This window comes from Dinoponera quadriceps, unplaced genomic scaffold (genome assembly GCF_001313825.1).
Source record: "Dinoponera quadriceps isolate SergipeBrazil2010 unplaced genomic scaffold, ASM131382v1 scaffold586, whole genome shotgun sequence".
In the NCBI taxonomy this organism is placed as follows: Eukaryota; Metazoa; Arthropoda; class Insecta; order Hymenoptera; family Formicidae; genus Dinoponera; species Dinoponera quadriceps.
In genome coordinates, this window is record NW_014554764.1 from 3,030,772 (window position 1) to 3,045,609 (window position 14,838).

General features: G+C 38.8%; 2 protein-coding genes across 2 annotated transcripts; one reads left to right on the forward strand and one right to left on the reverse strand.

Moving 5' to 3' along the window:
* Nucleotides 1-764: 764 nt before the first annotated feature.
* Nucleotides 765-4,162, reverse strand: LOC106741665 (RNA-binding protein squid-like). Its single transcript, XM_014613900.1, has 2 exons — nt 3,445-4,162; nt 765-3,036 (listed from the first exon to the last, which is right to left on the reverse strand). The coding sequence occupies exons 1-2, from the start codon at nt 3,868-3,870 to the stop codon at nt 2,536-2,538; spliced, it is 927 nt and encodes a 308-aa protein (XP_014469386.1). The 5' UTR covers nt 3,871-4,162; the 3' UTR covers nt 765-2,535.
* A 1,441-nt stretch (nt 4,163-5,603) lies between these two features.
* Nucleotides 5,604-12,034, forward strand: LOC106741672 (caprin homolog). Its single transcript, XM_014613907.1, has 6 exons — nt 5,604-5,769; nt 6,489-6,707; nt 6,796-7,146; nt 7,719-8,492; nt 8,787-9,081; nt 10,000-12,034. The coding sequence occupies exons 1-6, from the start codon at nt 5,656-5,658 to the stop codon at nt 10,227-10,229; spliced, it is 1,983 nt and encodes a 660-aa protein (XP_014469393.1). The 5' UTR covers nt 5,604-5,655; the 3' UTR covers nt 10,230-12,034.
* The last annotated feature ends 2,804 nt before the right edge of the window (nt 12,035-14,838 follow it).

The following is a 14,838-nucleotide window of genomic DNA, read 5'->3' on the forward strand; positions in this document are numbered from 1 at the left end:
AGTAATTAATAGTAACAAAATATCTGTATCATTTCCTTTAATTTTTACGCGCTGTTCTCTCTCTCTCTCTCTCTCTCTCTCTCTCTTTCTCTCTCTCTCCTGTTCAATATATATTTTCACACGCAGCAAATATGGTATACACAGTATACAGATTTAATTTCAAAGACATTATTAGTTTGGCTTAAAAAATGTATTCCCAAGGAGAGATATTTTACGTGACATTTTCAAGAAGATACTTCACGTTGTTAACTGACGTCTGTTTAATGTTTTAAGCCAAACCGCCGATGCCTTTGCGACGTCTGAGAAAGTTTTTTTTTTATTTGAATGTTTAAAGCTTCTTCAGCCTTGTGTATATAATTTCGATGTATCTAAATGTAGTCCCATTGTGTCATATCTACATTCTCTACTATTACATTATCCTCATTTTTCTATTTTCTCATAATTTCGCAAGTCGAAACCACAAGTTTCATTAATTGTCAAATTATCTAGAGCCTGTATCATCGTTTGATAACAGTCTTTTCGCGATATAAACAGCAGTCTTGGTACGATGAACAGGAACTGCTAACAGACAAAAATGCGGGAAAAAATGTGAATGTAGCTTAGATTATTCGTCATCTCTGGTCGCCGCCTTAAACATTCTGATAAACGCCGATAGCTCGAGAAAATCTTTGTTAATTTTCATTCATCATTCTCCCTCGATATATAATGTAATATGTTCATCTCTATTTCATCTATTTGCGCTGTATTCGTATCTTCGTTCATTCATTCCTCTTTTTTTTTCTTTTTTTTTTATACAAACCGAGCACACACAGACGACACGAGAGTGATGAAATTCCGTCTCTCAAGATAGATCTTATTGAAGACGAATTCATTGCCGGACAATTAACTATGGCAATAGATTTTTACTATGACACATTCAAGACAATGATAGTGGTATGATGCTGCGTAAATATCATATAAGTAATTAACGATTACACTTCAATGTTCTTCTTTCTTTCCTTTGTGACTACAGATACGCTGTTTCATCGAATGGCAGCTAAGAGTTTTTGATGATTGATTTGTCGACCATAAGTGATGCAGTCGCAAGGAGGAACGCAATACCTTCGACAGATCAAAACACGGAAAACACTGATAAACCCTAATACATTCGCGTGATACTGTGCTGCAAATAAGCATTTCAATCTGTCGAACTATTTCCTCGAAATGGTCGAGTCGTTTGCGTGCACTTCATGTATATACCCAGGACGTTCATATTTTAATTATATTCTTTTTTATATTTTTCTCTTTTTTTTGCATTTATCATCTAAATTCTAATTTTATAAATCCATAATAGTCATACACAGATACACATACATGTACATATGTACGTATGTGAACATTCCGTATATACATACATACATATAACATATACGTACATATTTCATTACTTACAATCTGAAGATAAGTTACAAGTTACAAGACTTATTAACTAGAAGAACTATTAACCATTATGATAAGCTGTATAGTTATAAGATTCAATTTTACGAGGAAGAAATATTTTTATGTAGAAATAGATCCCTTGGTCATTGAATGTTTTATTTTTGTAAGTCTATTATTTAATTATAACGTGCGGAGGTCAAAAAAAGGTATGTAAATAAGGCAATTTTTATGTTTTATCATATATGTTGTGTACATGCTATACACCATGAATTTTATTATTCGCATAAAGATAACACTACGCAAAGAAAAAGCTAAGCAAACTTGAGTAATGAGGGATAAACTTAAATTTCTAAAGAAAATTAGGAGTATTAAATTATTACTTATAAATGTTAGTCAATTAAACATCATGAATAACGAGAGCAGATACAAATGTGTGAAGTGCGTCTCCTCCTGTTCAAAACTTTTCCATAACAGGCATTAGAATTGGTTACAGTTTCGCAATTATACAAATTCTGCTTCATTTCATACAGCGAAAGATTCATTAAATTGAATAAAAGCTCTGTACGAAATATCATGTCGTTAGCTCTGTCATTTGTGTGGAAGAAAAGATCAAGTATATTTTTTACCCTCAAAGTATTCCATACATTTTTTAGCGTCCTACTGTACAAGGAAAAATATCAAGTATGTCCTCTTTCTACCTTCAAACATATTTGTTATATACTTCCCTTCAAAATTTTGTTCTGCAAAACCAAAATGATCGCCAATTTTAGTAATAAGTTTTCAGAGAAAAAGACATGATAACGAGCAACCAGTCCTTTCAATGTTGATCATGAATCAACTATAATGCAGAATGATTTCTGCTCAGTTAATTCATATCAAATATATTGTGCAGGACATTTTTTTTTTGCCTTTTTTAGCTTCCTCTCAATTACATACACGATATTCTGAATTTTAGTCGATAAGTTTTTTTATCTTTATGACACTCCCTGTAACCCCAAAAACAGCCTCAGTCTCGGACTGGATCATTTATAGACGCAATTAACCTAACTCTTTCTAGATGTGTTAAATCTTATCACCGGGTATAACGTGCATAGGATTCAATATACCTCCTTATGCTTAATACGGTTGATGTCTCTGAAACTGACGAGGCCCTGGACCATTGCCTCGTGGCTTAGGCTGTGCATATCCCATATTATCATAGCCATCATATCCAGCGTAATCGTAATTCGCATACATGTCTTCATATCCGCCATGGTAACCATTATAGTCGGGAATATATCCGTATCCACCACCATAACCATATCCATAACCAGGTGCCCAGAAGCCTTGACCTCTCGGATCCGGATTAACTTTTACTTTTTTCACATCGACTTCTTTACCATTTATCGTTTGTTTCGGTGTCTTCAGTAGTTTGTAAACTACTTCCTTTGAGTCAAACGTGATAAAGCAGAAGCCTTTCCGTTGATTCTTGATTTTGTCGAAAGGTGCTTGCAGCTCAACAATGGTGCCATACTGTCCGAAATATGTTTTGATATCATCATCCGTGATCTCAGGAGTGAGGCCACCTACGAAGATTTTACCGTGCTGGGGTTTCTTACTGACTCGTTTCGGATCTACCTGCATGACCATGAAACAATGTTATATAATTATCCCATTGTGCGTGCAATACACATATTATTTACAGTAATAGCAGAATCACTTTGTTAACTGAACAAAACACACAATTATTGAGTCTCTTTACTAGTATATGCTACAGGTGTTGTTCTTGTATAAACAAACACACATATGCACACAACAACATATTGCGACTGCAACAACGACTGCAAAATAAAAAAAGGAGAAAATTGCAAAAAAGTACAAAAAATAAGGTTAAAAACAGCAGATCTGTTCGTTTCTCCCTCTCTCATTGTTGTGCGTAAATAAGGTACTCCAATATGCATATGCAAAAAAAAAGAACACACTTAGACACTTAGAGGTAAAATAAAGTTTGATAAGATTCTTCTCCAACTTCTAACATTGACTTACTTTACGCTTATTGATATAATGCTCTCCAGATGCAAGCAGCTTGTCGATAGCCTTGGCATTAGTGAACACCATGAAGGCGAAACCACGTGAAATGCCGGTGTGTGGATCGATCTTGACAGTAATACTCTCGATTTCACCAAACTTGCTGAAATGATCGCGCAGTTCCTTATCTGTGGTATTGCGAGAGAGTCCACCGACGAAGAGCTTGCGTTCGTCGTCCTTGCCAGGGATACCGGCGGTTGCTTGTGGGTGTGAGGAGTGATGTTGGGACTGCTGCAAATGATGGTCCTGTTGTTGCATCTGCTGATTGCCTTGCGGACTTTGTTGGTCCTGCTGATCCATTTGGCCTTGATGACTCGAAGACTGCTCCTGATTCGATTGTGTCTCGCATTGCGCTTGATTTTGATAACCCTCTACCGCCGCCATCGTGTCCGCGCTTTCGCCGTATTAACGTCCACCGGACTGCTGTATCAGACACTAACCGTAAACGGTTCAATGAGCGCTTCTCTCTATCCTAATTGGCGACCGTCGCACGATCAGAAAGAAACGCTCTGCAATTCGGCCGTCTCACTTCGAGATGAATTCCGGAGCTGCTGGCTCCCTACCTCGTCGTGGCTGTGGCTTATCGAGACTAATGTATACGTATGTCGTACCGGCTTCGCCACACAAGAAAGGAAAGCAACGATAATTTCCGATTCCAGTATAGCCCGCGATATACGATCCGCGTGTTGATTCGCTGTTTCCGTATGGATACGCAATATCCGTTGAATCGGAGCCAATCCACGCACGGTGCCAGTGGCATTCAGTTGCTAGAGTAATGACGCCGGAAATTCCAGAACTCGTCGTCGTTTCAGCTCCTAATTCCTCAAAATTGTTCGCCACATATACGATCTCACGTGACTACGATCGCTGTTAAAAAAAAATTTATTAATTTCGCATTAACTTTTTCGATTCTTCGTAGCGACCGGCCGCAACATCGCCGGTAACACGCGACACGCGCAGAAGTAGAGTGCAATTAATATAAGGCCGGTATTCATAGGCCCCTTATTATGAACTTACGATAAAAGTACTTTTAATGTGGTTTCTCAGGCAATCGGCTAGTTTCTTAGCCGTCACTAAATTAAGCCACCTTTATCAATAAAGGCTTTCACACATGGATTGACGTAACTATAAGGCTGCTTCCCTATGCGGCGTAAGCGTAACTTGCGTCAGCCAATCAAATCCGCCGTGGTAATGGAGACAACGCAAATTACGCTCACGCAAGTTACGCCACATGGGGAGGCAGCCTTAGTCAATAAACGAACGTGTAGAATTGTTTAACCAATCGTAATAAAGCATACACATGCTGTAGCGCCATAAGTACGCTTTGAAATTGGTTGAACGATCAATACGTTCGTTCATTGGCTAATCCTTACGGTACATTTTATGGTATGGCAATCCATGTGTGGAGATCTTTAAGCACAGCTTATGTACTGCACTTTGTGATTGAACAGTCGTTCGCTTAGGTCTGTTCTATAATACGTAGTATGTCGTTGCGGATACCGAAGCATAGTTGACGAACACGGTTTTAAGCCTGTATTAAACTACGGGTTGGGGATTGAGATTGGCCAATCAGTACAAAGTTAACTGAATTCAAGTTTAGTAAAATTTAGCGAACTTTGCACTGATTGGTCAAATTTAAATCTCCAAATCGTAGCCTAATTAACTCAACCGACAGAGTCGCCAACATGGCAGTTCGTCATTAGAAGGAGAAGCTAATAGGAGAATGTGTTTCCTGGGAACAATAATGTTCCTAGCTAGTAACTTTAAAAAGTGAAACTCGTCCACGAGATGCAGCATCTGTTGCGAATAAAAGATTAGACTTTAATGAGAAGAAAAGAGCAGACTGCTGTCAACAACATGTATCGCTTGGTAAGCGCTTTATTCTGCAGATCCGGTGGACCATCATGTATTTTTGAACGCAACCCATGCGTTGGCACACGGGTGCGACAGCACACATCGGCTAGAGTTTTTCCGCTGGACCACCAATTAGAAAATTCTACATTAAATCAGCCAATTAGCGATGTGGGCTATCGGATCCCGGCCGTCGACATTCGGTAGACCTCGGTAATATTCGGCCACGTCGCTTCCCCACCATTTCTCTCCTCAATCGCTCGTGACTCGGATACCATTCTCTGAGCTAGTTCAGTTTGCGTTTGTTGCCCGTGAAGGATGCCTTCTGCCAACCCCAAACTAGAGAAACAGGCCTCTACGGAGACCGCGGAACCCATACGCCAAGCGATCGTCGTAATCGAGCACAAGATACGGAATCTCGAGAAGCGTAAGGTGAGGCAAACGGCGTGCGAACGAAAATATAATCTGTCAGTCACAGATTCTCTTCAGGCACCGTGCGATCCGCCATGATTCATGATGCGCCATGTGCTCGAAAATTTCTCGAGGTGTTGGCGATATGTTGCGATTGTTCGGTCGGCGTGCAAGTTATCCATGCACGTGGGCGCAGCGACACCGTGTTCCAACGCACGCTGTCCAGACAATCCTGGCGATGTCGAACGCGCCAATTTATAGTCGCCAACCTTGTATCATGGCGGTGTACCATGTACATGCACAAGACTTTCCTCTTTTACGTACGACGCGCTTTTCAACTGCCGTTGATTGAATAACAAACGTCGTCAACGCAACGACCGTCTTATTTGCCGCGAATAACGTTCATAATTTTGTATTGCAAAATCATCACGTTTCGTTTCTTTGTCCTTCGCTTTTGATAAACCGTGGCAAACGCTCATCGACGACGCCACGAAATCATTTCGCACTACCTTACAGCGCTCGTGCAAATATTCGCAAAGTTATGTTTTCCAAATCCGAGACGAGGTTATATATCATTGAAATAATTGGAGTTTATGCTGCATCGTGTATCGCGTCCTTGTTTCGCTCGAAACATGCAATATCAGCTTTGAGTTACAAAACATGAGAGTATATAAAACATGCGGTTTGTAATATTCATCTATTATAAAGTTTGAGTTCTAATATATACTTTATGAATTTAGGGTAGGCTAGAGTCGTACAGGGATCTGCAGAAGAACGGGAGAGAGCTGAACTCTGACCAAAAAACAGCAGTTGCCAAATATGATGAAGTGCTCCAGACCTTGGATATTACTCGGGACCTATACAAGCAAATTGTCGCTATCGCCAATGATGCGGTCAAACAGCAAAAGAAGTTGGCGCGAAAGGAAGCCCTTGAACGAATGCAACAGGATATCGCAAAAGTAAACATATATAAAATTTCATATGTATTTATATGTGAAATTCTTCAAATAAGTATTGAGACACTTGTAAAAGTGGCATTGTTTGCAGGTACGAGAAGTGCTCCTTATTCAAAACACCTTGACAAACATGGGTACTGATTCTGCTAAGGATGATTTCCTTAATGGCAAAAACGGTGCTATAAAGCTGTCGGAGGAAGAATTAAAGTGCCTGGACAGCTTTTGCAATGAAATAACGGCAAAACATCAACGCGAGGAAGGTGAGCCAACTTTCCTTCAGCAAGTTCAGAAAGTCGCGGAGCATTATATTGCGCTTATTGAGGGAAAGCAACGTGAAGTAGTTGGCACTACTTACAACAAGTTGAAGGACATCATTGCGAATATCAATCAGTGCGGCTATTTTGATCAGGTTCACGAATCCGAGACTGCACCTGCAGAAGAGGTAAGGTTCCTGGATTTTGTGTACGTACGGTATTATATATATATACACACAGGGTGTCCCAAACTTTCGGTTTCTGCGTACGGATGAAATTGAACAGAAAAGTCATGTACTATTTTGCAATAGTTAATGAGGGATTAATTATTTTGGGAAACGGTAGTTCGAACTCTGTATAAAGAAAAATGACGTAATTCTGAGGATCTCCTAGAAACGATGAGCATCAACTGATTTCTACAGGCGGAATAACGCAGTGAGGCGGCATGTGACAAAGACGCATTGTGCGTCGAAGAGAATCACGCCTCTCGCTATCATTAGTTGATACTCATCGTTGCCAGGAGATCTTCAGAAGTAAGCTAATATACTATCCTTTCTCGTGCGCTCATTAGTTCAGACAAAATAATTCCTCACTAACTTGCGAATTTTGCAAAATGCTTCTTCCGCTCAATTTCACCCGTTCTACTTGCACACCACGGGAACTGAGATTAGTTTGGGACGCCCTGTATATTATACGTACATGTATGCGCGTACATATATCGCATTTAACGCATGCATCTAATTGACTTGTGTTTGCGCAGGTTATCGAAGTTCTAGCTGAAACACAAATTACTGATGCGACAACGGCGCAGGAACAAGTGAATGAAGAATACAACAGCAACGACAGGCACATTCCACCGGAATCCATGATACCCATTCCAAATTTTCCCGTGCAAGTTGCCCCTCTTCCCGTTGTTTCCGGTGCCGCACCAGTCTCGGGACCTATTCCGGTTGTACCGCAACCTATACCGCCGCACCCAGCTGCCCCGGTCGATACTCCTTACTACACGAACGCTACCAACTTTGTTCCGCAGCAGCAACAACAACAACCACAGCAGAACCAACAATCTCAACAACAACCACCGCCAGCTCCTAGAATCAACGACGTTATAGGCACGCCGAACTTCTTCTTTTTGCAGGAGTCCGAGCTCGATTCGCCAGACGTCACGTCACAGGCACCTATCGTACCGCACATTCCTCCCGCAGTTAATGCGCCGATTCCATCGCAGACCTTCACGAACCAGAATTTCGCAAACGCACCTGTTGGCGTACCCCAGCAAGTTATATATCAGCACCAGCCGCCACAAGATATGTCACACATTCCCGGATTTGCAAATCCTAATCCACCACCGCCAATCCCGATGCCACCCTCTCATCAACAGTCGAACATGCAGTACAGTCCGCAGCATCCAACTGGTTTCCAACCGCAACAGTCACAGCAGCAGAATGGAGGACAGCAACTACCTCAACCAGGGCAGGCGCAAAACTTCGAACAGACGCCCCATCAACAACAGGAACCTCAAGCGTCCACTGAGGTGAGTCTAATTTCATCGGATATACACTAAGCTTGTTCATAGTCCGTTATTATATTTGAATATCGTCTGAAATACATCTTCAAATATTTCTTAACCAGTGAAATAATCTGTACGGCATCCACATATCGTTTTATTGGCTAAGAAGTTTTTGAAGATATATGTTTTAAGACTATCTTAAAGAACTAGGAAAAAATAATGTATTCAATCGAATCTGCTAGAACGCTCTTGGTTCTGTAATTACAATGCGATCTACAATGTCATCGTTTTATCGACGAGCCGCAAATATCTTTGCAGGAGAAAACTGAAAATGGTTCGAGTGAGACTAATGCCGTTATGGAAACAGAACTGGAACAACAAACTGAATCTGTGGACTGGTGCCAGATGACCGAAACTAATGATTGGAATCAATCCGATCAGCAACAACAATCTGCTCAAGATTCTCAACAAATATCACAACAACAAACATCTCAACAGACTTGGGCTGATCAACGTGGCGGATATAGAGGAAGGGGAGGCAGAAGAGGAACCTCAAACGGCTATAACGGTAGAGGCAGGGGTAATTACCAGCAAAATGGACGTGGAGGACAAGGTAAGAACGTGGATTTAAATTGTGTGAGATCTTAATGTGATATATTGTATCATGTTAGGTTTTTTTTAAGACTTTTTCTAAATGTCAATAATATATATATATATATATTGGACTTTTAACTCTTTCGGCGGATATTATATCGTATGGCGTTACTTTGGTTAGAACAATAAACACGATAGCACTTGTACGAGATATTCTCGTGTATTACGTCTTCTTGTGATAGAGCTAATTATAATTATATGAAAAGTTAATGACAAGATGAATAGTTGAAATATATGAAAAGTTAATGAAAAGATGCATACTTCATTTATCGACTAAAATCAACGCTTGGCCGTACTGATGGCTAAAGTCGATAATCGAGCCAAAAAGATTAATCAACATTTATACATGGGGTGGAGATACTTTATACAATCGTTTTGCAACAATTGTACATGTATTAATTTCGGAAAAACGTTAGCACAAATAAGAGTCATCAAAATAAAAGATTATAATATTGAAGAAGGCGAAGAAGAGAGATAAAGGTTTTTAGTCTAATAAAGAATTTTAATCTGGTGCCTATTCAGTTACACGAACTGAGATTTTTTTCCATACAATAATAATTAGCTAAATTATAAATTAGCGCGCATCTGTGTTCTAGTATATATAAAATAGAGTTGAATACTTCAAATAAATAAAATGAAAGAAATTATCTTAAAACTTACCAATATAGTCACTGATATAAGATTTATATAATTAATAAATAAGCGTTGTGTTTAAGAAATTGACATTAAAATTGTACACAGTAAAATATGAAAACAGTAATAACGATTGTAATCAACAGTCTCTGCACATTTAGCTTGCATGAACTTTTTTGTCGACGAATTGTAACTTGCTGCTACTATTATATGTGTTATTATTCGTTTTTCTTTGTTCCATTAGGCACATATTATCGCAACGACAGTAATTACCAAAATGGATATCAACAACGTTCTTGGGTGAACAATGACGGAAATAATGGATACAATAGTGGTTTCAAGCGTGGTGGACCCAGGGGAGGTCCACGAAGCGAGCGTGGCATAGATCGAGGTGGTCGTGGGCAATTCCGTGGCCAAAGAGGGGGTAATCGAGGCGGATATGCCCCACGTGGCAAGCCCCATACGCAACAATAAACGAGAAAAGGAAAAGAGGAGGACGTATAAATGCACAGTGAAATATTATATAACGATGTTCTTACGATTCAACTGTCTGTTTACGAAAAAGCTTAAGTCGAAATAATGCATTTGCAATACGAAGTGAGACTTCAAGTTTAGGTACCGTGCAGTATCGCGTGCATGAGTATTATATATAATAACTTTGATATTAAACAAACGATCTTTAAGTGAGATATGTAGTTTTTGTAATATACAGAAAGATCTGTATAACGTGTTTTTTATCTATTACATATATTCACACGTTGCATTAAATAATTTCACGGGAATAAAGTTGATTAGTTATAAAACGAGACATAGTTTTGCATCTGATGCAACACCTACGTATGTCCTACGCGATGTTAATATGAAAAAAAAAGAAAAAAAAATTTGACGAACCCCCTCAAACACGTGTGCTAATATTTGCTTGCGGCTTAGGATATTTCTTAAATATGACATTGAACAAATGAAACTTTTGCATTTGAATTTAGTATCTTCAATCATGAGGATTAAAGTTGATACAAAGATGACGCAGAAAGGGAACATTGTGATATAAACGGAGCTGTACCAAATTCAGAAGTGTGAACCTACCATTGCAAGTATTATTGTGTTGTGACAGAAGGCAGGTTTCACAGGGCAACAACAGCTAATCTGTAAAGATTAGAAGAAATATATATATAATAATTTTATTATAAAAAAAATAAAAAAAAAAGAGAACTCTCACCTAACAAACATTTCACGCAAAGACAAACAAAACGTATTTAAAGAGTAACGTTAAGATTACAAGTATATAGGCGATCTGCACGACCATCTCTTCGTCTTGCGGCGCATCGTTCCAGAGAGAATTTTCTAAAATACCAGAAAAAAGAGGATACAAGCGAGCAATGCCTTCTACTGCTAAATATTATATCTTCTTGATTTCATATCCCGATCTGCTAAGTAGTGGTTATATAATTTTTCTTTAAAAGCGAAAACGTGAAAAATGGAGAGTTGCACGTGAACTTAACTACCTTAGTGTGATCATGGAACTTTTCACATTTCCGCTTTTAGGTAAAAGTTACGTGATCGCCATTCTTATTGGCGTATGAATTGGAGAGGCTTAACGAGATAGATGGTTAACAAATTTATCGTGAGATTTAAGTAGTTCAAGAGTTGTAAATGATTCACGGATATGTAAATTCTGTAAAAGGCATTTTTCACATAGTGTAATATGTGTTGTGACACCGTATACATTATTTATGTGTCGCTCCCGCTTCTGTTTTTTCTGCGTGATTCCAAAAATTCTTCACGGTCGTCGCCCATGCAATTGGCCAAACGAAAGAGATCGCGGTGCAATGTCCTCGTTTAACGATGCGATGCATTACCTGATTTTTTGTATTACGAAACAAAAAAGAATAAGAGGAAATGAATGATTATTTTTAAAACCGAGGAAGCGACAGGCGCGCGGAGCTTTAGAATAAGTCAAGTTCGGTGTATAATTACTAGAGAGAGAGAGAGAGAGAGATTGATTGATTGATTGATTGAAAGAAAGATTGAAAGAGAGAGAGAGAGAGAGAGAAAGAGAGAGAAAGAAAGAAAGAGTATACGCTTTTCACAGCGTATTGCCGAATAAGTCACGCTCCACACCGCTAAACACGTGATGAAGAGTACTATTTAATTGTATCTCGTTTGTACATTTGTGTTTAATCACTCCCCTCTTCTCCCTCTTCCCGTCTAAAATTATGTTAAATTATCCTATAAAACTACTTATGTATCTTCCAAATAAAGATCTAATTGATCCCTGCTAATCTGGTCTATACTTATGTTTAATACGGTAATGATGGATTGTTCTCGTTTCTTTAAGATAGCTATTCAAATAAAAACAATCGAGCACCGTTTATGTAACAAATATTAATAGTAGAACGTGTGAGATCATTATTAGTACCTTAATAATTGACGTTGCGCGTTTAATAATACATTACATCGCTATTGCATCTCGTAAGTAATCAAAATTATAGATATTTTTAATTTAACACATGTATATCACATATTTTAATGACAATTTGTATATATAGCTTTATTTTTACGTGATTTTTTACAATATATATGAACGCAAAATCGGCAGTTATCAATTTACGTTTCGGCAATAATTAGTTTTTTATATCGAAATATTTACAATATTTGAATGAATCTTGAGAACATAAAATACGAATTCATATTTATGGTCTATTTTATGGACTTTTATTTAGCTGCGTGAAGCAATATCGTATTCATATATGAAATAAATATGGAATACTTTTAGAGATCCATGATTTAATTATCAAGTGATTATGGGGGTTCGCCCAAATCGAATCGTTCCACTAAACACCTACGCCTATTCTTTGCGTTGTAATTAGCTTTATAATTAGCTTTCTAAGGGAAAATTCATGGAGAGGGGGTCTCGTTAGGACCCAATTGACCACATTTCTATCGACTACGGGCTATACCGATTGATCGACACTAGAAAAACGACAAATCACTACTTTTAAATGGGTGAGCCTTGAAGTTTACTTGTTGTTTTAAAAGTACCTACGAAAGGATCGACACAGTGTCAACACGACTCACTTGTGCCGACAATGTATCGCAGTGAACTTGTTAAAAAACGTTCAAAAACGTAGTTACCGTTCGATAGCTGTTTTTTACCATTTGTCCACCGTTTCTTTGTCAGCTTTACCATTTGTCAGCCGTTTTATCGTGAGAGAGTGAGCGGTGAGGGTGGACCTGATGCTCGAACTGGTGCTGTGGGCCGCTGAAGATACGAGGGGTGATCAAAAAATAACGAGACTTTTTTAATTTCCCGGGCTACATTCATCCGATTGGCAAAATTTTTTTTTTCTTAGGTGGCTGCACTTGCATGGATATTGTATGTGCATTGGCAGCCATATTGAATGTTTATTCTGCCATCAGTTGTCAGTGAAGTTATACATGTTTAGTGTGCTCTTCGATTTTTCACTTACGGAAAAAATGGAGCAGAGAATTTGTATCAAATTTTGCTATAAGAATGGAATAAACTGCACTAAAGTTCTTGAAATGTTAAATGTTGCTTATGGTGATTCGGCTATGAGTCGAGCAAGAGTTTTTGAGTGGTATAACTGTTTTAAAAATGGACGGGAAGACGTTGAAGATTACGAGCGCCCTGGGCGTCCTCGCAGGTCAATAACGAACAATAACGTCGAAGAAGTGCAAAAAATGATTATTAACGATCGTCGAATTACTATTAGAGAGGTTGCTGAGGATGTCGGTATGGCTTATGTCAATCAATTTTTACGGATGTTTTACACGTGTGTCCGCAAAGTTTGTTCCGAAAGTGCTGAATTTTGACCCAAAAAAATATCGCCAAGACATCGCTCAAGATTTACTGAATAAAGTGAATAATGATTCTACATTGCTCGAGCGAATCATAACAGGTGGTGAATAGTGGGTTTATGGATATGACGTCGAAACTAAGGCTCAATCGTCCACCTGGAAGCATTCAACGTCACCAAGAGCGAAAAAAGCACGACAAGTTCGATCAAACGTGAAGGTTTTGCTCACTGTGTTTTTCGATTTCAACGGTGTAGTGCATTATGAATTCTTACCTAAAGGTCAAACGGTTAATAAAATATATTACTTCGGAGTTTTACGTCGTTTGCGTGAAGCAATTCGACAAAAACGACCAATTTTGTGGCAAAATCAGTCATGGCCACTGCACCATAATAATGCACCTGCTCATGCCTCAATGCTTGTTCGTGAGTTTTTGGCCAAGCACAACACCGTATTGATGCCACAACCAGCGTATTCACCGGATATGGCCCCCTGTGACTTCTTTCTATTCCCAAAACTGAAGAAACCCATGAAAGGAAGACGTTTTGACAACATTGATGACATAAAAGCAGAATCGGTGAAGCAGCTGAAAGCCATACCAACAAGTGAATTTCAAAAGTGCTTTCAAAATTGGAAAAAGCGCTGGCATAAGTGCATTATATCCGAGGGGGACTACTTTGAAGAGGACAACATTCATATTGACGAATAAATAAATATTATTAAAAAAAAACAAAAAGTCTCATTATTTTTTGATCACCCCTCGTATATCGACCGCTGGAGGGGATAACGACGGTCGGTAATACATGTTATCACGATTTTCATCTTTTGGCATTGGCATTGATTGTGTCCGGTCGTATCAACACAGCTACAGTTCTGTTGAAAGACATTAGTCGTCGATTGTGTGAACAAGACTTCCAACCTAAGGGTTGAAATTAACCGTCGTATTAGCACGGCCTCTACTAAGCAGATCGAACCGTAAACACATATTCATCATGCCCTGATATCCTTCACAGAACTATTACTGACACTACACAGACTAACAACGAGACGACAAGATTTCCGCCGCTCGAGAAATATACACTAAATGTCACTGCTATATTTGCGAGCGTTCTGAGTTGATCAATAGCTATTTAAAATAAAGACGGGTCTAGCCTAGAAAAAAAGGAAAAGTTTAATTTTTCTCTCTACATATCTCTGGCGTACAAACCACGGAAATCCCGGCGAGTCACACCGGGTTATGCGGAAGGGTAATTCGTTTTATATACTTTAT